The sequence below is a fragment of the Oncorhynchus masou genome, chromosome 2 (genome assembly GCF_036934945.1).
Source record: "Oncorhynchus masou masou isolate Uvic2021 chromosome 2, UVic_Omas_1.1, whole genome shotgun sequence".
NCBI lineage: Eukaryota > Metazoa > Chordata > Actinopteri > Salmoniformes > Salmonidae > Oncorhynchus > Oncorhynchus masou.
The window spans coordinates 46165143-46191355 of record NC_088213.1 but is presented as its reverse complement, the minus strand read 5'-3'; the positions used below and the strand labels follow the sequence as shown (position 1 = coordinate 46191355).

General features: G+C 43.3%; 1 protein-coding gene across 1 annotated transcript in view; it reads right to left on the bottom strand.

Annotated features, from left to right (window-relative positions):
* Nucleotides 1-26213, bottom strand: part of LOC135506019 (SH3 and multiple ankyrin repeat domains protein 2-like) — a 162682-nt gene that overhangs the window by 72236 nt on the left and 64233 nt on the right. The window contains exon 13 of the mRNA XM_064925357.1: nucleotides 9235-9316. Coding sequence (XP_064781429.1) covers nucleotides 9235-9316 — 82 coding nt within the window. The remainder of the gene's footprint in view (nucleotides 1-9234; nucleotides 9317-26213) is intronic.

Here is a 26213-nt window from a genome sequence, read left to right as displayed (position 1 = left end):
TCTGCCTAAAGAAAATAGAATTAGAAGCATTTTTTTTAAAGTCCTACTTCAACTTGGGATACAGATAATAGTAGCTTAGTTGTCAAGTTTGGATGTAATGGCATGGTATTATAGGCTATTCAATGATGGCCACTTGCCACATTCAGTTGTTCACCTTGACCTACTGTATGTATATTTACAAGTGCATTCGGAAATTATTCAGACCCCTTGACTTTTTCCAAATTTTGTTACGTTACAGCCTTATTCTAAAATATTGAATACTGAAAGGTTGCAAGTTCAAACCCCCGAGCTGACAAGGTACAAATCTGTCGTTTGGCCCCTGAACAGGCAGTTAACCCACTGTTCCTAGGCCGTCATTGAAAATAAGAATTTGTTCTTAACTGACTTGCCTAGTTAAGTAAAGGTAAAATAAAAAATAAATAAAAAAACAAGCTTGGCACACGTGTATTGGGAGTTTCTCCCATTCTTCTCTGCAGATCCTCTTAAGCTCTGTCTTGTTGGATCGGGAGCGTCGCTGCACAGCTATTTTCAAGTCTCTCCAGAGATGTTCAATTGGGTCACTCAAGGGCATTCAGAAACTTGTCCCGAAGCCACTCCTGCGTTGTCTTGGCTGTGTACTTAGGGTCATTGTCTTGTTGTCCCCAGTACGAGGTCCTGAGTGCTCTGGAGCAAGTTTTTTTCATCAAGGATCTCTCTGTACTTTGCTCCGTTCATCTTTGCCTCAATCCTAACTAGTCTCCCAGTCCCTGCCGCTGAAAAACATCCCCACAGCATGATGCTGAAACCACCATGCTTCACCGTAGGGAATGTGCCAGGTTTCCTCCAGGCATGATGCTTGGCATTCAGGCCAAAGAGTTCAATCTTGGTTTCAACAGACCAGAGAATCATTTTTCTCATGGTCTGAGAGTCCTTTAGGTGCCTTTTGGCAAGCTCCAAGCGGGCTGTCATGTGCCTTTTACTGAGGATTGGCTTTCATCTGGTCACATTACCACAAAGTCCTGATTGGTGGATTGATGGAGAGATGGTTGTCTTTTTGCAAGGTTCTCCCATCTCCTTGGAAGAACTCTGGAGCTCTGACAGTGTGAACAACGGGTTCTTGGTCACCTCCCTGAACAAGGCCCTTCTCCCCTGATTGCTCAGTTTGGCCAGCTCTAGGAAGAGTCTTGGTGGATCCAAACTTCTTCCATTTTAGAATGATGGAGGCCACTGTGTTCTTAGGGATCTTCAATGCTTCAGAAATGTTTTGGTACCCTTCTCCAGATCTGTTCCTCAACACAATCCTGTCTCTGGGCTCTACGGACAATTCCTTCGACCTCATGGCTTGGTTTTTTCTCTGACATGCACTTTCAACTCTGAGACATTATATAGACAGGTGTGTGTGCCTTTCCAAATCATGTCCAATCAATTGAATTTACCACAGGTGGACTCCAATCAAGTTGTAGAAACATCTCAAGAATGATCAATGGAAACAGGATGCACCTGAGCTCAAATTCGAGTCTCAAAGTAAAGGGTCTGAATACTTATGTAAATAAGGTATTTCTATTGTTTTTTTAAATTACATTTGCAAACATTTTTTAAACCTTGTTTTCACTTTTTAATTATGGTGTATTATGTGTAGATTGATGAGAATAAAAAATGTTATTTTTTTTAGGCTGTAACGTAGCAAAATGCCCAAAAAAGTCAAGGGGTCTGAATACTTTCCGAATGCACTGTATATCATCAAAAGGAAGGTGTGTGTGTGTGTGTATTATAGGGAAAAGAGAGAGAGAGAGCGAGAGAGAGAAAAGATTGCGATACTTGAATATATCTGGTTGAGTTAGGGACCATTCGAAAATGATTAGGAGAAGAGGGGTCCAACTGAAGTTGTCATGATTTTTTACCCCCCTGCCCAACGTCAAAAATATTTCCGCCCCTTGTACTTGAAAAAAAATATATTACCCCTCCCCCTTTGTTGAATTAACTTTATAATGATTATGACAACAATAACTGCCTTGGCAATAGTGTACCAACCCTGTGTTTCTAAGCACGGATATGGACTCTGCCACTTGAACATGGTTTTGTGGCAGTTGATGCCACACTGGGCTACGGGCTAGAAGATTGAGGATCCACACACCACTGCTTCGGGCGAGCTCACTCTCCCTACTATTTTCATTACAATATGTTGTTCAAAGTGGTTAGAGAGGCTAATGAGAGAGAAATAATGGAGGCTACCAAAAATATTACAAGATGATTAAATGACAGGAGCATTTGCTTCAGTTCCTCCCATTTAATAAGATAGGAAATACAAAACTGGCACCTGTCATCAGTCCTCACACATACATTGGCAAGAAAAGTATGTGAACCCTTTGAGTTTGCTATTAACAAGAAGCATTGCGGCAGGGTAGGCTAGTGGTTAGAGCGTTGGACTAGTAACCGGAAGGTTGCAAGTTCAAACCCCTGAGCTGACAAGGTACAAATCTGTCGTTCTGCCCCTGAACAGGCAGTTAACCCACTGTTCCTAGGCCGTCATAGAAAATAAGAATTTGTTCTTAACAGAAATCCAGGTTCACATACTTTTTCTTGCCACTGTATATTCTGTATATTGCCACTGTGTCACAACTTTTGCCGAAGTGTATGCCTCTCCTTGTTCGGGCGGTGCTCGGCGGTCGACGTCGCCAGTCTTCTAGCCATCGCCGATCCATTTTTCATTTTCCATTTGTCTTGTCTTGTTTTCTCACACACCTGGTTCTCATTCCCCTCATTATGTGTTGTGTATTTAACCCTCTGTTTCCCCCATGTCTTTGTGTGGTATTGTTTATTCTGTTTCATTGTATGCGCACGTTAGTCTGTTGCGCTGGGTTATGTTAACCCGTGTTGTTATTTCGTGTTCATTGTGCCGTGTGCTTTTGGTTCACCTAAATAAAAGGCTCCGTTTTCTACCCAATATCTGCTCTCCTGCACCTGACTACCTTACAGCTATTTACGCATACCTGACACACTGTGTATTCTAAAAAAAAACATTTGTCAAAAGAAACTAGCTCCCTGGTATACAGAAAATACCCGAGCTCTGAAGCAAGCTTCCAGAAAATTGGAACGGAAATGGCGCTACACCAAACTGGAAGTTTTTCCGACTAGCTTGGAAAGACAGCACCGTGCAGTATCGAAGAGCCCTCACTGCTGCTTGATCATCCTATTCCAACTTAATGTAGGAAAATAAGAACAATCCAAAATTAATTTCATTGATATTGTCGCAAAGCTAACTAAAAAGTAGCATTCCCCAAGAGAGGATGGCTTTCACTTCAGAAGTGATAAATTCATGAACTTCTTTGAGGAAAATATCATGATCATTAGAAATCAAATTATGGACTCCTCTTTAAATCTGCGTATTCCTCCAAAGCTCTGTTGTCCTGAGTCTGCACAACTCTGCCAGGACCTAGGAACAAGGGAGACACTCAAGTGTTTTAGTACTATATCTCTTGACACAATGATGAAAATAATCATGGCCTCTAAACCTTCAAGCTGCATACTGGACCCTTTTCTAACTAAACTACTGAAAGAGCTACTTCCTGTGCTTGGCCCTCCTATGTTGAACATAATAAACGTCTCTGTATCCACCGGATTTGTACCAAACTCACGAAAAGTGGCAGTAATAAAGCCTCTCTTGAAAAAGCCAAATCTTGATCCAGAAAATATAAAAAACTATCAGCCTATATCAAATCACCCATTCCTCTCAAAACATTTTAGAAAAAGCTGTTTGCCAGCAACTCACTGCCTTCCTGAGGACAAACAATGTATACGAAATGCTTCAGTCTGGTTTCAGACCACATCATAGCACTGAGACTGCACTTGTGAAGGTGGTAAATGACCTTTTAATGGCGTCAGACCGAGGCTCAACATCTGTCCTCGTGCTCCTAGAACTTAGTGCTGCTTTTGATACCATCGTTCACCACATTCTTTTGGAGAGATTGGAAACCCAAATTAGTCTACACGGATAGGTTTTGGCCTGGTTTAGATCTTATCTGTCGGAAAGATATCAGTTTTTCTCTGTGGATGGTTTGTCCTCTGACAAATCAACTGTCAATTATCGTGTTCCTCAAGGTTCCGTTTTAGGACCACTATTGTTTTCACTATATATTTGACCTCTTGGTGATGTCATTCGGAAACATAATGCTAACTTTCACTGCTATGAGGATGACACACAGCTGTAATTTTCCATGAAACATAGTGAAGCCCCAAAATTGTCCTCCCTGGAAGCCTGTGGTTCAGACATAAGGAAGAGGATGGCTGCAAATGTTCTAATTTAAACTCGGACAAAGCAGAGATGCTTGTTCTAGATCCCAAGAAACAAAGAGATCTTCTGTTGAATTTGACAATTATTCTTGATGGTTGTATAGTCATCTCAAATAAAAGCGTTACTCCGTACCCTGATCTCTCTTTTGACGAACATATCAAGACTGTTTCAAGGACAGCTTTTTCCATCTACGTAACATTGCAAAAATCAGGAACTTTATGCCAAAAATTATGCAGAAAAATTAATCAATGCTTTTGTCACTTCTAGATAAGACTACTGCAGTGCTCTACTTTCCGGCTACTCGGATAAAGCACTAAATAGAGTTCAGTTAGTGCTCAACACGACAGCTCGAATCTTGACTAGAACCAAAAAATGGGATCATATTAGTCCAGTGCTAGCCTCTCTACACTGGCTTCCTGTTAAGCCAAGGGCTGATTTAAAGGTTTTACTGCTAACCTACAATGCATTACATGGGCTTACTCCTACCTATCTTTCTGATTTTCTCCTGCCCTAGATGTACGCTATGGTCACAAGACGCAGGCCTCCTTTACTGTCCCTAGAATTTCATAAGCAAACAGCTGGAGGCAGGGCAAACACACATCCCAAGGAGGGGTGCATCACTTGAGTGTGTTGAGTCACTGACGTGATCTTCCTGTCCGGGTTGGTGCCCCCTTGGGTTGGGCCGTGGGTGAGATCTTTGTGGGCTATATTCTTCCTTGTTTCAGGAGTTGGTGGTTGAAGATATCCCTCTAGTTGTGTGGGGGCTTTGCTTGGCAAAGTGGGTGTGGTTATATCCTGCCTGTTTGGCCTTGTCCAGGGGTATTGTCGGACAGGGCCACAGTGTCTCCCGACCCCTCCTGTCTCAGCCTCCAGTATTTATGCTGCAGTAGTTTATGTGTCGGGGGGCTAGGGTCAGTCTGTTATATCTGGAGTATTTCTCCTGTCTTATCCGGTGTCCTGTGTGAATTTAAGTATGCTCTCTCTAATTCTCTTTCTCTCTTTCTTTCTCTCTTTCTCTCTTTCTTTCTTTCTCTCTCTCAGAGGACCTGAGCCCTAGGACCATGCCTCAGGACTACCTGGCCTGATGACTCCTTGCTGTCCCCAGTCCACCTGGCCATGCTACTGCAGTTTAAACTCTTTTAAACTATGGAACCCTGACCTGTTCACCAGACATGCTACCTGTCCCAGACCTGCTGTTTTCAACTCTCTAGAGACAGCAAGAGTGGTAGAGATACTCTGAATGACCGGCTAACTGACACATACTCCTGAGGTGCTGACCTGTTGCACCCTCGACAACTACTGTGATTATTATTATTTGACCCTGCTGGTCATCTATGAACATTTGAACATCTTGGCCATGTTCTGTTATAATCTCCACCCGGCACAGCCAGAAGAAGACTGGCCACCCCTCATAGCCTGGTTCCTCTCTAGGTTTCTTCCTAGGTTCTGGCCTTTCTAGAGAGTTTTTCCTAGCCACTGTGCTTCTACACCTGCATTGCTTGCTGTTTGGGGTTTGAGACTGGGTTTCTGTACAGCACTTTGTGACATCAGCTGATGTAAGAAGGGCTTTATAAATACATTTGATTGATTGATCGTCTTGACATACCTACATTTTTTTTTCTCATTTCAGTTATAGACTATCGATCATGCCTCCTCTTTTATTAAAGAGACGGAGTCCTGACATAACTACACTACTTCAGGAAACTTTCTGAACTCACACACACACCCATCAAAATGACCCATCAATCAAAGCTACCAGCTCATCTCAAACACAAGAGCAAATCACATTTCTCCTTTCCTGAAAATGTATCCTATTAAAACCCAGGCCTACCTTTAAATCCTAGCTGTAGGTTATCAGATAGTAGACTACATTAGGATAATGCTAAAACAATGTACCTATCAAATTAATTAAATTAATTGACATGGCAGGTTTAAAGGGGATTGGGAGAGAGACATCTATGCAATAGTAGTCTATGAAGATGAAATTGACAACCATAAAAAAAATGGAAACAACATTAAATCTATCCATATCTACATTTTTGTGAAGCAATTGGTGCTTAAATTGACACCACATTTAAATTTGAATGAGTATAGGCTTATACGATATCTAAGTCTGTGTACCCACTTATCGATATGTTCAAACTTTTTTGTTGTTGTCTGTCTTGCATATTCACTGTGATAGTTTACCAAGGCCGAATATACAGGCTAGAATACACATTATGCATTAATAGGCATATATAAATTAGCCTAACTTCTAATTTAGTCTATATATCTTTCTGACTTCACTGTTCCCTTCTTGTGCAATTCTCCACTGGCATCTCCACAGACTCACTGGCCTGAGTGGCCTCTCTCACATTCCCCACTCTCTATTCCTTATTGTTCTAGAATGACTAGGCCCTTACACATTTTGTTTATTGGCAAATTGGCTCTGGCAGCCAAAACAGCCAAATACTCCATCTAAATGTGAATCGATTCTCAATCGGTGTTTCCTTGGCTCATCGCGCTCCAGCGACTCCTTGTGGTGGGCCGGGCACCGTCAGGTCAACGGTGTTTCTTCTGACACATTGTTGCAGTGGTCTTCCGGGTTAAGCAGGCGGGTGATAAGAAGTAGTTTGGTGGGACATGTCCATGATAGCTTGCTATCTAAGGTGACACCCAGCAGTTTATTCTCTTCAACTTGCTCAATGAGGTTCAGGGTTGAGTGAGTGATTTGTCCCAGAAATTATGCTTTTAGTTTGAGATATTTAGCAACAGGTAGTTACCAACATCTTAACATTTAGAGCGTTGAGGGATCTTAACAAAACTCCCCCTGCCAGAAGTTACTTTCAGCTATAGGTGCTTAAGGTAGTTAGCGTCTATGAATGGGCTATTCAACGACTAGCCTTGCCCAACCCAATGCGAGTCCAAGGATAACAATATAGGCCTACAGTTTAGTCCATAATAATTTTTTAAATAAAAATATATACTTATTTAGAGCATGTATACTCTAAATAACTTTTTTTTTGAGGAGAAGAAGCCCTCTTGCTTGCTGAATATAAAACGGCAACAAAATTGGCAATGAACTAGCGGGGAAGATTGAATGACGAGAGCGTAGGCGACATGTAGCTCTGGTGGAATGGGATCTGGTGGTGATAAATTGATACATTGCAGCACATTATAAACGTAGCCTAAACAGAACAGAGGGAAATCCTTTCATTCATTCACACAACAAACCTGTGTCTTGCAGCGCACGGCCTGTCAGTGGCATAACAGGTGTCCCATAGAACACTTTCCATTGGTTGAACCACAGGTTCGATCAGGGAGGTAGATGGGAAAGTTAGCTAGGATGGAACATAGGAAAACCTGCCAAAATGGTGAATGTAAATCGGGGAGGAAATGCACTATACTCTCCACTGTATTGTAGTGTGCCCAATAAAAAACAAAACAACCCTCCCCAAAGCAAAAAAAAAAGTTGCATCCCCCTCTCCTATTTTGGTCCCCCACAATAATTTTCGAACGGTCCCTTATGGGAGCTATGCCTATTTCACAATACATCCTGTGGATAGTGGTCTAAAATGGACTGTAATGGTCTAGCTATAAAGGTCTATAACACTCTGTAGTGGTGTAATGGTCCATAATGGTCTGTGGTATAAATAGTGGTCGGGCACCACGCCGTGTTTCTGCATGCTTTGGTTTGACACCCAGCTAGCGTATTTTTTTATATATTTTTTTTATTGAACCTTTATTTAACTAGGCAAGCAGTAGTTGCTCTCTGCTCTGGTCTGTGATTTGTTTGGACGGGTGCCTAATGAATACAAGCTGGCCTGATCAAACACAGCTTAATAGCGTCCAGCAGCTTTCATATTCATGTATTGACAAGGACATTTGTCTCAGCCCGCTGGGTTGCTGCAGCTAAATGAGATTTGAACACAATGAAGAACACACCCGAGTGACACGCTTGGCACAGTGTGTTGTGTGTGTGTGCGCCTATTGAAACTGAGGGGTCATGTGCCATCAGTGCTCCCTGAAGATTAGCTGCATGATGCTTCTATGTGTGTGTGTGTGTGTGTGTGTGTGTGTGTGTGTGTGTGTGTGTGTGTGTGCGCGCAGTAGTATAAAGTACATAAGTAAAAATACTTTAAAGTACTACTTAAGGAGTTTTCTTGGGGTATCTATACTTTACTTTTTTAGGAATGAAGTGAAGTAAAAGTAAAAGTTGTAAAAAATATAAATAGTAAAGTCATGTACTTTTCTCCATGAATTTTCCCCTGACACCAAAAAATAGCTTAGCATCACAGGAAAATGGTCCAATTCACCCACATATCAAGAGAACATCTCTAGTCATCCCTACTGCCTCTGATCTGGTGGACTCACCAAACACCCATGCTTCATTTGTAAATTATGTCTGAGTGTTGGAGTGTGCCCCTGGCTATCCGTACATTTTCAAAACAAGAAAATGGTGGCATCTAGTTTGCTTAATATAAGGAATTAGAAATTATCTCTACTTTGACTTTTAATACTTAAGTATATTTTAGCAATTACATTTACTTTTGATGCTTAAGTATATTTAAAACCAAATACTTAGACTTTTACTTTTACTCAAGTATTATTTTACTGGGTGACTTTCACTTTTACTTGAGTCACTTTCTATGAAGGTATCTTTACTTTGACTCTTTTACTCAATAATACTCTTTTATTGAGTAATTGTTCCACCACTGTGTGTGTGGACTGTGGAGGAATTATCTAGTGGTCAAATCCAACACCTTGGAAATTAAGCCTGTGACTGGTAGTGGATAAGACAACGGGGGAGAAGAAGTAGAGGAGAAAAATTGAAGGATAACTTCAACTGAAAACGAAAGAAAAAACAAACCTCAAAACACTACTCTGAGACACGCTACCACTTCACATAAACCTCCACTTAGCTTATCACCCTGTGTGTTTGTTTGTGTATGTGTGTTTTAGGACAGGCATCCGAGTAACCTTACCTGGAGGCGTCAAAGCTATCGTAGGACCCCACAGTGTAGTGTCGGAAGAGTTTCCTCCTGTCCGAGCGGTCAGCTCTTGTGTCTGTGGAAGAACAGAAGGACCAACAGTCATTGACCACATCAGTCACCGACTGCATGCATGGCTACAGAAATCAATTCATCAACAGTAATAGAAAGAAAGAAAACAAACAGCAGCAACATGCAAACTGTGAAACTCCTGTACAAGAACTCTCCTGTGCAATCCAATCAAATGTGCAAACAAACATAGACATATGGACACACTCCAGTTTTCATTCTATGGGTACACAACAAATTACAAGTTAGAAATCGACCCCCAACCCCTACCACCCTATAGGCACGTCAAGTATATAGATCTGAAAGGATTGGATAAAGTGACAGTGACAATAACAAGCTGCAGAAGTGTGCACCACTGAAACACAAATAACTATCTCCTTTGGTAAAAAAACAACAACCCTTAAGCAATAAATTAACTCAAGCAACCAACAAGTGTGTGTACACACATGCACACACTCGCTCGCACACTTGCACACACTTGCACACACACACACACACACACACACACACACACACACACACACACACACACACACACACACACACACACACACACACACACACATACACACACACACACCTCCAAAATGAACTTCCTCCTGATAGAGGCAGTTTTTTCCATTCGCACTACTAAATGTCTCTTCCCTCTTTCTCTCCCTCACTTTATGTCTTTCACATACACCTTCTCTATCACTCTCATTCTTTCAGACACTCTTTCTCTGTCTCTCCCTCGCTCTTCATATTTCTCTCTATCCCTCTCTCTCAGATGCAATCAGTGACAGGGACATGCCTTGAATGCCCAGAAATGCCCAAATCCACAGTTTCTAGAGAAAAGCCGGAAAACCAGACAGGCAGTCCCACTAAGCGTTAAGGATTGAATCCGGGTTGAGCTCTGTGGTTACTGCTGAGAGGAGAACATAATGTAAAGGAGAAGAGAGATAATGAAGAGAGGAGGGAGGAGAAAGAGATAAATACTACATCACAACAGGCCCACTCCATAGCAACCACTGGTGTACTGTAGGGAGTTTGTTTCCATGACCACCGATCAATAGAGAAGATACATGACATTCATGTCTGGTCGCTGTGAAGGTTTCCTTAGTGTGTGTGTGTGTGTCTACATATCTGAATGTGTGGGTGTGCAGGGGGAGTGGTAGAGTAATTGAAGGGTGTGCATGTGTGTGTGTGTGTGTGTGTGTGTGGAAGAGGGGGGATGGTTACGGTTTTGCTTACAGTTCAACATGAAGGGGGGTCTTCGTTGACCTCCATTTCCCTATTTTCTACTTTTCCTCCACCATCCCTCCCTCCTTTGTTCCCTCCCTCCTACTGACACTAATCTCACACAGTTTGGGGGAGTGGAAAGGACACAAAATGAGCAAGAGAAATTAAAGATTATTTATGAGTAATAAATCATCTTTGCAGGGCTTAAATTATTTGAGGGATTACACAGCACAGGCAAGCCAACTATATGATTGAAGTTCTGAAACAAACAGAAACACATGCCAATACAATATTTAATTGTCTTGCAAATGGAGGAGAAAATGAAAATACCCCACCCAAAAAATGTAAATACAAAATAGAGAATAAGGACCTGTGTCTGTGCGGTGTTCTCTTTCTCAAAGAAAAACCTGTGTGTGTGTGTGTGTGTGTGTCTTTCCCTCTGTTTTCCTCTCTTTCTACCCACGATGGCCAAGAGCGGACTTAGTGATTTGGATACCCCCAGGCAGAGGCCAGTCTGAGCGCCTGTCTTTTACTAAAGAAATTGTGTTAACCTAAGTAATTATTTTGTTAAAATTAAATCTTCTTACTTCCTTTTTCATTTCTCTGCCCTGCTCTGAAATTGTCACATGCTTCATAAACAACAGGTGTTGACTAACAGTGACACGGTTACTTACGGGTCCAACCCAACAATGCAGAGAGAGAGAAAATAGAGAAATAATAGAAAAGCAATAAAACATAATAATAAAAGTCATAATAAATACACAATGAGTAACGAAAACGTGGCTATATACACAGGCTACCAGTACCGGGTCGATGTGCAGGGGTACAAGGTAATTGAGGTAGAAATGTACATACTGTATAACTAGGAATAAAGTGACGAGCCAACAAGATAGATAATAAACAGTAGCAGCAGCATATGTGATGAGTCAAAAAAGGTAGTGCAAAGAGGGTCAATGCAGTCCGTGTAGCCATTTGGTTAACTTTTTAATATTATTAACTAACATTGTAACTAACACATGCCGTGAGGTAGCAGAGAGAACAGTCTATGACTTGGGTGGCTGGAGTCTTTCACAATTGTTAGGGCCTTCCTCTGACACCGCCTGGTATAGAGGTCCTAGATTGCAGGGAGCTCAGCCCCAGTGATGTACTGGGTCGTACACACTACCCTATGAAGCACACCTTGCGGTCGGATGCCAAGGAGTTGCCATAACAAGCGGAGATGCAGCCAGTCAAGATGCTCTCAATGGTGCAGCTGTTCAACTTTTTGAGGATCTGAGGGCCCATGCCAAATCTTTTCAGCCAACTGAGGGGGAAGAGGCTTCGTTGTGCACTCTTCACGACTGTGTTGGTATATGTGGACCATGATAGATCCTTAGTGATGTGTATACCAAAGAACTTGAAGCTCTCAACCTGCTCCATCGATGTGAATGGGGCCATGCTCGGCCGTCCATTTCCTGTAGTCCACGTTCAGCTCCTTTGCATTGCTGACGTTGAGGGAGATGTTGTTGTCCTGGCACCACACAGGCAGGTCTCTGACCTCCTCCCTATAGGCTGTCTCATCGTCATCTGTGATCAGGCTTACCATTGTCGGTGTCATCAGCAAACTTAATGATGGTGTTGGAGTTGTGCACCGCCACGCAGTCGAGAGTGAACAGGCAATACAGGAAGGAGCTAAGCATGCACCCCTGAGGGGCCCCCGTGTTGAGGGTCAGCTTGGCGTATGTGTTGTTGCCTAACCTCACCACCTGGGGAGCGGCCCGTCAGGAAGTTCAGGCTCCAGTTGCAGAGGGAGGTGCTCAGTCCCAGGGTCCTTAACTGAGTGTTGATCTTGGAGGGCACTATGGTGTTGAACGGTGAGATGTAGTCAATAAACAGCATTCTCACATAGGTGTTCCTCTTGTCCAGGTGAGAGAAAGCAGTGTGAAATGCAATATAAATTCTGTTGATCTGTTTGGGTGGTATGTGATTTGGAGTGGGTCCAGGGTGTCTGGTCTGATGGTGTTGATGTGAGCCATGACCAGCCTTTCAAAGCATTTCATGGCTACAGATGTCATATAGAAAGGTTGCCTTGGTGTTCTTGGGAACAGGGACTTACAACATGTAGGCTTTACAGGCTGCGTCAGGTAGAGTTTGAAAATGTAAGTGATGGTCTGAGTACGGTCTGAGTTTGCGCAATGTCTGAATATGCGTCCTGATAATCCGTCTGAATGTTAACCTGTTTAAAGGTGTAGCTCGGACACGGAGAGCATGGTTACACAGTCCTCCGGGACAGCTGGTGCTCTCATGCATGTTTCAGTGTTGCTTGCCTCGAAGCCTCGAAATGAGTTTCAGAGTGGGTGGAAAGGAATAAGTTAGTCCTAAATATTTCTAAAATGAAAAGCATTGTATTTGGGACAAATCATTCACTAAACCCTAAACCTCAACTAAAACTTGTAATAAATAATGTGGAAATTGAGCGAAGTTGAGGTGACTAAACTGCTTGGAGTAACCCTGGATTGTAAACTGTCATGCTCAAAACAATAGCTAAGATGGAGAAGTATGTTCATAACAAATCGCTGCCCTACCTTCTTAACAGCACTATCACTATCAATTGGAAATGATGCAGACAATTACATTGATGGAAGCTACTCTCTATCTGCAATATTAAAGCTGATCGACCCTCTACAAAAAAACAGCACTATCAACAAGGCAGGTCCTACAGGCCCTAGTTTTGTCTCACTTGGACTACTGTTCAGTTGTGTGGTCAGGTGCCACAAAAAGGGACTTAGGAAAATTGCAATTGGCTCAGAACTGGACTGCACGACTAGCCCTTGGATGTACACAGAGAGCGAATACTAATAATATGCATGTCAATCTCTCCTGGCTGAAAGTGGAGGAAAGATTGACTTCATCACCACTTGTATTTATGAGAGGTATTGGCATGTTGAATGCACCGAGCTATCTGTTTGAACTACTGGCACACAGCTCAGACACCCATGCATATACCCCCACAAGACATGCCACAAGAGGTCTCTTCACAGTCCCCAAGTACAGAACAGACTATGGGAGGCACACAGTACTACATAGAGCCATGACTACATGGAACTCTATTCCACATCAAGTAACTATTGCAAGCAGTAAAATTTGATTTATAAAACAGATAAAAATGCACTTTATGGAACAGTGGGGACTGTAAAGCAACACAAACAAAAAGGCACAGACACATGCATACACACACACAATAACATATGCACTATACACACACGTACACATGGAATTTGTACTGTAGATATGTGGTAGTGGTGGAGTAGGGCCTGAAGGCACACAGTGTGTTGTGAAGTATGAATATATTGTTATGTTTAAAAATTGTATAAACTGCCTTAATTTTGCTGGACCCCAGGAAGAGAAGCTGCTGCCTTGGCAGCAGCTAATGGGGATCCATAAGAAATACAAATACAAATTAATGTTATTGCAACATTTCCGTGAAACGTGTCTAGAACATAAATATCTTATGTTCTGAGAATATGTCAACCATATTAGCCAGCCTGCCAGCTTAGTGGAGCCTGCCATTAGCACTGTCAGTGTAGTCAGCTCAGCTATCCCCATTGAGACTGTGTCTGTGCCTTGATCTAGGTTGGGCAAAACTAAACATGGCGGTGTTCGCCAGCAATCTCACTGGAATAAAGACCTCCTCCATTCCTGCCATTTTTGAAAGAGATTGTGATATCTCACATCTCAAAATAGGGCATGGCTTAAGCCTGATGAATTTACTGTGTTAAATGAGGCCTCACCTCCTGGTTACACTAGTGAACATATCCCCCGCGCATCCCGTTAAGGTGGAGGTGTTGCTGACATTTACGATAGCAAATTTCAATCTACAAAACAAAAATGACGGTTTCATGTTTTGAGCTTCTCGTTATGAAATCTATGCAGCCTACTCAATCACTTTTTATAGCTACTGTTGACAGGCCTCCTGGGCCATATACAGCGTTCCTCACTGAGTTCCCTGAATTCCTATCGGACCTTGTAGTCATGGCAGATAATATTAAAATATTTGGTGACTTTAATATTCACATGGAAAAGTCCTTAAAAAGCCTTCGGAGCCATCATTGACTTGGTGGGTTTTGTCCAACATGTCTCCGGACCTACTCACTGCCACAGTCATACGCTGGACCTAGTTTTGTCCCGTGGAATAAACGTTTTGTATCTTAATGTTTTTACTCATAATTCTGGACTACCGGACCACCATTTTATTACATTTGCATCGCAACAAATAATATGCTCAGACCCCAACCAAGGATCATCAAAAGTCATGCTGTAAATTCTCGGACAACCCAAAGATTCCTAGATGCCCTTCCAGACTCCCTCCACCTACCCAAGGACGTCAAAGTACAAAAATCAGTTAACCACCTAACGGAGGAACTCAATTTAACCTTGCACAATACCCTAGATGCAGTCACACCCCTAAAAAACATTGGTCACAAGAAACATGGTATACAGAAATTACCCGAGCTCTGAAGCAAGCATCCAGGAAATTGGAACGGAAATGGTGCCACACCAAACTGGAAGTCATCCGACTAGCTTGGAAAGACAGTACTGTGCAGTATTGAAGAGCCCTCACTGCTTCTCGATCATCCTATTCCAACTTAATTGAGGAAAATAAGAACAATCCAAAATGTATTTTTGATACTGTCGCAAGGCTAACTAAAAAGCAACATTCCCCAAGAGAGGGTGGCTTTCACTTCAGCTGTGATAAAATCAGTAACTTCTTTGAGGAAAAGATCATGATCAATGGAAAGCAAATTACGGACTCCTCTTTAATTCTGCATATTCCTCCAAAGCTCAGTTGTCCTGAGTCTGCACAACTCTGCCAGGACCTAGGATCAAGGGAGAGACTCAAGTTTTTTAATACTATACCTCTTGACACATTGATGAAAATAATCATGGCCACTTAACCTTCAAGCTGCATACTGGACCCTATTCCAAATAAACTACTGAAAGAGCTGTTTCCTGTGCTTGGCTGCTTCCTATGTTGAACATAATAAACGGCTCTCTATCCACCGGATGTGTACCAAACTCTCTAAAAGTACAGTAATAAAGCCTCTCTTGAAAAAGACAAACCTTGACCCAGAAAATATTTAAAAAACGAATTGGCCTAAATCAAATCTCCCATTCCTCTCAATTTTTATTTGAAAAAGCTGTTGGCAGCAACTCACTGCCTTCCTGAAGACAATCAATGTATACGAAAGAGAGATTGGAAAACCAAATTAGTCTACACGGCCAAGTTCTGGCCTGGTTTAGATCTTATCTGTCGGAAAGATATCAGTTTGTCGCTGTGGATGGTTTGTCCTTTTAGGACCACTATTGTTTATTGTTTTCACTATATATTTTACCTCTTGGTGATGTCATTCGGAAACATAATGCTAACTTTCACTGCTATGCGGACGACACACAGCTGTACATTTCAATGAAACAATGGTGAAGCCCCAAAGTTGCCCTCCCTGGAAGCTTGTGTTTCAGACATAAGGAAGTGGATGGCTGCAAATGTTCTAATTTTAAACAGAGATGCTAGTTCTAGGTCCCAAGAAACAAAGTCTTCTGTTGATTCTGACAATTAATCTTGATGGTTATATAGTCGTCTCAAATAAAACTGGGAAGGTCCTCGGCATTACTCTGGACCCTGATCTCTCTTTTGACAAATATATCAAGACAGTTTTCAAGGACAGCTTTTTTCCATCTACGTAACATTGCAAAAATCAGAAACTTTCTGTCCAAAAATGATGCAGAAAAATGTATGCATACTTTTGTCACTTTTAGATTAGTCTACTGCAATGCTCTACTTTCTAGCTACTCGGATAAAGCATTAAATACACTTCAGTTAGTGCTAAACATGGCTGCTGATCATATTATTCTAGTGCTTGCATCTCTACACCTGCTTCCTGTTATGGTAAGGACTGATTTCAAGGGTTTACTGCTAACCTACAAAGCATTACATGGGCTTGCACCTACCTATGTTTCTGATTTGGTCCTGCCGTACATACCTACACGTACGCTACGGTCACAAGACACAGGCCTCCTTACTGTCCCTAGAATTTCTAAGCAAACAGCTGGAGGCAGGGAGCTCCTATAGAGCTCCATTTTTATGGAATGGTCTGCCTATCCATGTGAGAGACGCAGACTCGGTCTCATCCTTTAAGTTTATTGAAGACTCATCTCTTCATTAGGTCCTATGATTGAGTGTAGTCTGGCCCAGGAGTGTGAAGGTGAACGGAAAGGCACTGGAGCAACGAATTGCCCTTGCTGTCTCTGCCTGGCCGGTTTCCCTCTTTCAACTAGGATTCTCTACCTCAAATCTTATTACAGGGGCTCGGTCACTGGCTTACTGGTGCTCTTCCATGCCATCCCTAGAAGGGGTGCGTCACTTGAGTGGGTTGAGTCACTGACATGATCTTCCTGTTTGGGTTGGCGCCCCACCTTGGGTTTGCTGTGGGGGAGATCTTCGTGGGCTATACTCGGTCTCAGGATGGTAAGTTGGTGGTTGAAGATATCCCTCTAGTGGTCTGGGGGAAGTGCTTTGGCAAAGTAGGTGGGGTTATATCCTGCCTGTTTGGCCCTGTCCGAGTGTATCGTCGGATGGGGTCACAGTGTCTCTCGACCCCTCCTGTCTCAGCCTCCAGTATTTATAGTGCAGTAGTTTATGTGTCGGGGGGCTAGGGTCAGTCTGTTATATCTGGAGTATTTATCCTGTCTTATCCGGTGTCCTGTGTGAATTTAAGTATGCTTTCTCTAATTCTCTCTCTTTCTTTCTTTCTTTGTTTCTTTGTTTCTTTCTGTCTTTCTTTCTTTATTTCGGAGGACCTGAGCCCTAGGACCATGCCTCAGGACTACCTGGCCCGATGACTCTTTACTGTCCTCAATCCACCTGGTAGTACTGCTGCTCCAGTTTGAACCGTTCTGCCTGCGGCTATGGAACCCTGACCTGTTCACCAGACGTGCTACCTGTCCCAGACCTGCTGTTTTCAACTCTCTAGAGACAGCAGGAGCGGTACAGACACTCTGGCTATGAAAAGCCAACCGACATTTACTTCTGAGGCGCTGACCTGTTGCACCCACAACAACCACTGTGATTATTATTATCTTTGAACATTTGAATATCTTGGCCATGTTCTGTAATAATCTCCACCTGGCACAGCCAGAAGAGGACTGGCCACCCCTCATAGGGCGGCAGGGTAGCCTCGTGGTTAGAGCATTGGACTAGTAACCTGAAGGTTGCGAGTTCAAACCCCCGAACTGACAAGGTACAAATCTGTCGTTCTGCCCCTGAACAGGCAGTTAACCCACTGTCCCCAGGCCGTCATTGCAAATAAGAATTTCTTCTTAACTGACTTGCCTGGTAAAAAAAAAGGTTTCTAGGTTCTGGCCTTTCTAGGGAGTTTCGACACCTGCATTGCTTGCTGTTTGGGGTTTTAGGCTGAGTTTCTGTACAGCACTTTGTGACATCAGCTGATGGGCTTTATAAATACATTTGATTGATTGATGTTCTGTGAATGTATGGTGGGACATTTTTGGAATATTCTCCTAACCATCAGCAAACTGGACATATGAATGCTCTTGCAACATTCCCATGAAACGTATCTAGAACATTAATATCTTATGTTGTGTGAACATGGCAACCATGTTCTGTGTAGGTTTGGTGGGACGTTGATGATATATTCTCCTAACACACAGAAAACTGGACACATGAATACTCTTGCAACATCCCATAAAACATGTCTAGAACATGGTTGTATATTCTGAGAACCTTGTTACCATGTTCTAGATCATTTATGCTTGACATAAAGGGAATGTTCTCCTAACCTTAGCACCAAAACATGCTAAAAAGATTCTTAGAAGGTTTTTGCTAACATAGATTGAATTTTCCTCTAACTTAGGGAATATTGAGAGTAACATTACAAAAAGATTCTCTCTCCCTAGAATTTTAAGCTGGGCACTTACTGATTTGCCAATATAAAAACTGTCCCCTTTAAAAATACTACTAAGTACATGTAGTACATGTAGGTAAGGTGGACAATCAAACTCAATCTTCACACTTTCAAGTCCTGCTATCCATGCATTCGCAATGAACACGTGCAAGGCCCGGTCTTGATGAGACTGCCCCTGCGAGGGTTTGTACTAGCTAGCTATTTCCATACTGTGTTCCCCTTTTCTGACAGGCATTCTTTGGGGCAGCCCTAAGGTACTTCTGATCTGGCAATGTGTGAAACGAGTTCTCTCTGCCAGGAGCTCCAGGGCTGGTTCAAAAGGGGTGTCGCAGGGAAGGGGTGAGAATAACCAGACAGGAAAAAGGGGGCATGCTGCGCCCCGTCTGCCAATATATATACAGTAACAGTCAAAAGTTTGGACACATCTACTCTATATTGTAGAATAATATCACATATTTAGAATCATGTAGTAACCATGAGAGCCAGTTTCATCATAGCACTTGGCTGACCTTGGCTGACCTTCATGTCTTAAAGTAATGATGGGCTGTCGTTTCTCTGCTGCTTTTGCCATAATATGGACATAGTCTTTTACCAAATAGGTATATCTTCTGTATACCACCCTTACCTTGTCACAACACAACTGATTGGCTCAAACACATTACGAAGGAAAGAAATTCCAAAAATGTACTTTTAACAAGGCACACCTGTTAATTGTGCATTCCAAATGTCTACCTCGTGAATCTGGTTGTGAGAATGCCAAGAGTGTGCAAAGCTGTCATCAAGGCAATGGGTGGATACTTTGAAGCATCTCAAATATAAAATATACATTACATTTACATTTAAGTCATTTAGCAGACGCTCTTATATATTTCAATTTTTGTTTAAACACTTTTTTGTTTACTAAATATTTCCAAATTTGTTATTTCATATTTTTGATGTCTTCACTATTATTTTACAATGTAGAAAATAGTAAAAATAAAGAAAACCCTTGAATGAGTAGGTGTGTCCAAACTTTTGACTGTTACAATATACAGTCCCTTCGGTATCTATTCAGACCCCTTGAATTTTTCCACATTTTCTTACGTTACAGCCTTATTCTAAAATTGATTAAATCTACACACAATACCCCATAACAACAAAGCAAAAATAGGTTTTTAGTAATGTTTCCAAATTTATTACAAATAAAAAAATATCGGAAATATCACATTAACTTAAAAGTATTCAGGCGCTTCACTCAATACTTTTTTGAAACACCTTCGGCAGCGATTACAGCCTCAAGTCTTCTGGTTATGACCCTACAAGCTTGGCACACCTGTATTTGTGGAGTTTATTCCATTATTCTCTGCAGATCCTATCAAGCTCTGTCAGGTTGGATGGGGAGCGTTGCTGCACAGCTATTTTTCCAGAGATGTTTGATCTAGTTCAAGTCCGAGCTCTGGCTGGGCCACTCAAGGAAATTCAGAATTCACTCCTGCGTTTTCTTGGCTGTGTGCTTAGGGTCATTGTTCTGTTGGAAGGTGAACCTTCGTTTGAGGCCCTGAGTGATCTGGAACACAGACTCTGGACAGAGGAACTCTGCCTAGAAGGCCAGCATCCCGGAGTCGCCTCTTCAAGTTCCGGTTCCGGGTTGGAGCGAGCGGTCGCATCTACACTTCGGTCCGCAGGTAGTATAACTTTTCATTACATTTCATTATAGTACAACGGTTTGATTTGTCTAATCTTAGCAATTTCTTCTTAGCTAGCTACATAGCCGTCTTTGTATCAAAGATAATTGCGTAATTATCGTATTTCGTCGTCCTAACGTAGTCTACACTGCTTTCTGCCCAGCAGCTAGCTAACGTCCACTAGCACAGCAGCTAGCTAACGTCCACTAGCACTGTAGAAACTATTACACTCAACGACTCGATTAGTGTAGTGTTAGCTAGCTACATAGTTGTCATTGCTGTCTTCGTATCCAAGGTAATTGTGTAGTTTAGAGTGTGTAGACTTAGAGTGATTATCTTAATTTACCGAGGTTAGCTAGCCAGCTATTTGTCGTCCTTAACGTAGGAGTCACTGCTAGCTAGCTAGCCAACAGCTAGCCAACGTCTTCCGAATTGAACTTCAACAACCCGGTCAACATTCCGCCTCGCTCCACAGTTAGTATCACATTTTCATTTCACTTCATTACAGTACAACGGTTTGATTTGTTTGATCGTAGCTAGCTAGCTACATAGCCGTCTTTGTATCTAAGACAATTGTGTAGTCTGGAGCGATTTTCTAGGTTAGCTAGCCAGCTATTGTCGTTCTTTTAACGTAACGTTACGTAATCAACACTGCTAGCTAGCCAGCTAGCCCCCGAATAGCAGCACTGTAGAAACTATTACACTCGACGGAACGACTTGATTAGTGTAGTGTCAACAACGTAGCCACTGCCAGCTAGCCTACTCCAGCAGTACTGTATCATTTCAATCATTTTAGTCAATAAGATTCTTGCTACGTAAGCTTAACGTTCTGAACATTCGATAAGTGTAGTCCACTTGTCATTCCAATCTCCTTTGCATTAGCGTAGCCTCTTCTGTAGCCTGTCAACTATGTGTCTATCTATCCCTGTTCTCTCCTCTCTGCACAGACCATACAAACGCTCCACACCGCGTGGCTGCGGCCACCCTAATCTGGTGGTCCCAGCGCGCACGACCCACGTGGAGTTCCAGGTCTCCGGTAGCCTCTGGAACTGCCGATCTGCGGCCAACAAGGCAGAGTTCATCTCAGCCTATGCCTCCCTCCAGTCCCTCGACTTCTTGGCACTGACGGAAACATGGATCACCACAGACAACACTGCTACTCCTACTGCTCTCTCTTCGTCCGCCCACGTGTTCTCGCACACCCCGAGAGCTTCTGGTCAGCGGGGTGGTGGCACCGGGATCCTCATCTCTCCCAAGTGGTCATTCTCTCTTTCTCCCCTTACCCATCTGTCTATCGCCTCCTTTGAATTCCATGCTGTCACAGTTACCAGCCCTTTCAAGCTTAACATCCTTATCATTTATCGCCCTCCAGGTTCCCTCGGAGAGTTCATCAATGAGCTTGATGCCTTGATAAGCTCCTTTCCTGAGGACGGCTCACCTCTCACAGTCCTGGGTGACTTTAACCTCCCCACGTCTACCTTTGACTCATTCCTCTCTGCCTCCTTCTTTCCACTCCTCTCCTCTTTTGACCTCACCCTCTCACCTTCCCCCTACTCACAAGGCAGGCAATACGCTCGACCTCATCTTTACTAGATGCTGTTCTTCCACTAACCTCATTGCAACTCCCCTCCAAGTCTCCGACCACTACCTTGTATCCTTTTCCCTCTCGCTCTCATCCAACACTTCCCACACTGCCCCTACTCGGATGGTATCGCGCCGTCCCAACCTTCGCTCTCTCTCCCCCGCTACTCTCTCCTCTTCCATCCTATCATCTCTTCCCTCTGCTCATACCTTCTCCAACCTATCTCCTGATTCTGCCTCCTCAACCCTCCTCTCTTCCCTTTCTGCATCCTTTGACTCTCTATGTCCCCTATCCTCCAGGCCGGCTCGGTCCTCCCCCTCCCGCTCCGTGGCTCGACGACTCATTGCGAGCTCACAGAACAGTGCTCCGGGCAGCCGAGCGGAAATGGAGGAAAACTCGCCTCCCTGCGGACCTGGCATCCTTTCACTCCCTCCTCTCTACATTTTCCTCCTCTGTCTCTGCTGCTAAAGCCACTTTCTTCCACTCTAAATTCCAAGCATCTGCCTCTAACCCTAGGAAGCTCTTTGCCACCATCTCCTCCCTCCTGAATCCTCCTCCCTCTCCCCCCCTCCTCCCTCTCTGCAGATGACTTCGTCAACCATTTTGAAAAGAAGGTCGACGACATCCGATCCTCGTTTGCTAAGTCAAACGACACCGCTGGTTCTGCTCACACTGCCCTACCCTGTGCTCTGACCTCTTTCTCCCCTCTCTCTCCAGATGAAATCTCGCTTCTTGTGACGGCCGGCCGCCCAACAACCTGCCCGCTTGACCCTATCCCCTCCTCTCTTCTCCAGACCATTTCCGGAGACCTTCTCCCTTACCTCACCTCGCTCATCAACTCATCCCTGACCGCTGGCTACGTCCCTTCCGTCTTCAAGAGAGCGAGAGTTGCACCCCTTCTGAAAAAACCTACACTCGATCCCTCCGATGTCAACAACTACAGACCAGTATCCCTTCTTTCTTTTCTCTCCAAAACTCTTGAACGTGCCGTCCTTGGCCAGCTCTCCCGCTATCTCTCTCAGAATGACCTTCTTGATCCAAATCAGTCAGGTTTCAAGACTAGTCATTCAACTGAGACTGCTCTTCTCTGTATCACGGAGGCTCTCCGCACTGCTAAAGCTAACTCTCTCTCCTCTGCTCTCATCCTTCTAGACCTATCGGCTGCCTTCGACACTGTGAACCATCAGATCCTCCTCTCCACCCTCTCCGAGTTGGGCATCTCCGGTGCGGCCCACGCTTGGATTGCGTCCTACCTGACAGGTCGCTCCTACCAGGTGGCGTGGCGAGAATCTGCCTCCTCGCCACGCGCTCTCACCACTGGTGTCCCCCAGGGCTCTGTTCTAGGCCCTCTCCTATTCTCGCTATACACCAAGTCACTTGGCTCTGTCATAACCTCACATGGTCTCTCCTATCATTGCTATGCAGACGACACACAATTAATCTTCTCCTTTCCCCCTTCTGATGACCAGGTGGCGAATCGCATCTCTGCATGTCTGGCAGACATATCAGTGTGGATGACGGATCCAGTTGAAGCTCGCATCCGCTACAAGACCATGGTGCTTGCCTACGGAGCTGTGAGGGGAACGGCACCGCAGTACCTCCAGGCTCTGATCAGGCCCTACACCCAAACAAGGGCACTGCGTTCATCCACCTCTGGCCTGCTCGCCTCCCTACCACTGAGGAAGTACAGTTCCCGCTCAGCCCAGTCAAAACTGTTCGCTGCTCTGGCCCCCCAATGGTGGAACAAACTCCCTCACGACGCCAGGACAGCGGAGTCAATCACCACCTTCCGGAGACACCTGAAACCCCACCTCTTCAAGGAATACCTAGGATAGGATAAAGCAATCCTTCTCACCCCCCCTTAAATGATTTAGATGCACTATTGTAAAGTGGCTGTTCCACTGATGTCAGAAGGTGAATTCACCAATTTGTAAGTCGCTCTGGATAAGAGCGTCTGCTAAATGACTTAAATGTAAATGTAAATGTTGACGTTGAGACTGATGTTTTGCTTTTTTAGTCAGTAAAACAGTTTTTAGCTGTGCTAAAATAATTGAAATAGGGTTTTCTAATGATCAACAAGCATTTTATATGATAAACTTGGATTAGCTAACACAACATGCCATTGGAACACAGGAGTGATGGTTGCTGGTAATGGGCCTCTGTACGCCTATGTAGATATTCCATAAAAAATCTGCCATTTCCAGCTACAATAGTAATTTACAACATTAACAATGTCTACACTGGATTTCTGATCAATGTTATGTTATTTTAATGGAGAGAGGCAGAGAGAAGGAGCCAGGAAGGGTAAGACATAATGCATTTGTATTATGCAATTATGCCAACAAAGCATCATTTAATATAATTTCATTGAGAGAGAGACAGAACAAATCAAAGAAAACAGAGGAATATTGACATTGACAGAGAGCGAGCGAGAGAGAGTAAGATGACAGAAAGTGAGGGAGAGTAGGCAGGCATAGAGAGAATACATGGGCCAGTTGAAAGAGAAGGGGTTGGAGCGTGATGTGCTAATTCCCCTGCAGCCCAGAGGACATCAGAACACACCTGATTTATCAGCGCAGCGCTTCGCCTACCAGAGAGAAGAGACAGACCGGGCCCTTTCAGATGGAGCACATGTACCAGAGACAGAGGCTAACACAACTCACCGCCTGCCTTGACATCACTTCACCTAGTACATTTAACCAACACTGAGTCTGAATTTTTATTTTATTTGAACTGTTAGTTATTGGACTATTAGTGATCCTTTGCTATGGCTAACAGTAGTGAATTGCAGGTTAGATCTTGCTAAGACCATTCCAGTGCTATGGGTAGCACAAAACAGAGCAATGATTTCTGTTACATTTACCGAACTATGGTTAGCAACACAATAACTGATCTATCACAGAGATTGATGGATTAATGTGGTTATTGACCAAACGCATGGGAATGGGAAGGAACCCAAGCTTCCAGAAATTATTATGGTTATCAGCAATAGGATGACAACCATAACTTACAAGAGTGATGTCACACTTGTGCCAGCGTATAATACCCAGAAGACCCCTTGCTTTAAAGGTCATGAGGCAGATCATACTGTACAAAGATATCCAAGGGCCTTTGATGACACAGCAGTGAACACGCACACAGTAACATACTAGCTCAAAGCCCAGTAGCAGTGCATGGGTAAAATCACTGGGGAAGCCAAGTCAGGGAAAAAAAGCTATATTACAGCCTGTTTGTCATGTTAATTGCACTATTTGCTCTATAAATTGTTTGTTTATACCAGTGGAGGCTGCTGCAGGGAGGACGGCTCATAATAATGGCTTAGAGTCAATCGAATGGTATTAAACACATCAAACATGTGGTTTCCATGAGGTTGATACCATTCCATTGACTCCATTCCAGCCATTATTATGAGCCGTCCTCCCTGCAGCAGCCTCCACTGGTTCATATGCCTTGCTACCGTGGTATATAGGCCTAAGGCCGAGACAATAAGAAGACAGTGGCAGAATAAATTCAATCGCACCTTTGTTTCATCACAAAATCGGAGAGCAACATAGCATATTACTTACTTGACCTACAGCATGGTCCAGCAAGTGAATTTTTCCAAAATGTTCAGACCACTAAACAACCATTGATTTAGAACCACAGAGAGTTACCACCACTTCCTCATCAAATCACCTGTGCATAGTCTAACAAAGTGACAACTAAAAGATAGCAAAAACAAATTAGTCCAATCAACGTAAGCTAAATATGATGGGGCTGTCCATGGTACTGATGTGTGTGTGTTCGCGCGTGCAAGTAGAAAAAACATGTTGACTCACCCTACTTGTAGAGAAACGCCAAGGACATCTTCCTCTCTGCCATACAGCACACACTTACATTTTTTGTTGTCCTAGAATACCTGGCTAAAATGCTCGCTTGCAATCCTAACTTCCTTTCATGGGCAATGCGGTGCCGCCACACATTAACTCTGTACTGGTACCCCCTGTATATAGCCTCGCTATAGTTATTTTATATTTTATTGCTGCTCCTTAATTATTTGTTACTTTTATTTATTTACTTTTTTGAGGTATTTTTGTCGCTTGTAAGTAAGTATTCGGCGCATGTGACAAACACAATTTGATTTGATTTTGATGCGCTAGGCTAGCAAGTTAACGCTAGCCTATTACATCTAGCTAGCTACATTGAACTTCCCTCCTCTCAGGCCAGCGCCACACTGTACGCATTTACTGTTGGATCAGAATTGCCGTTATAATCATTGACCAGTACGGAGAATCAAGTAAAACCACAAGTCCAAATTCCTATCTCCCCCCCATGGTTAATTTAAGAGAGGGATGATTATAGCTAGCTAGCTAGCCACCGGAGGACAAAAACACAATGAGATACAACAATTCCAGTTTTTTTTTGTGATGTAGTTGGTGTGAAGCCACATCCAAACTGGTTTCCCTTGACACTTTGTTTTGGTGCACCAGGACCATTCCC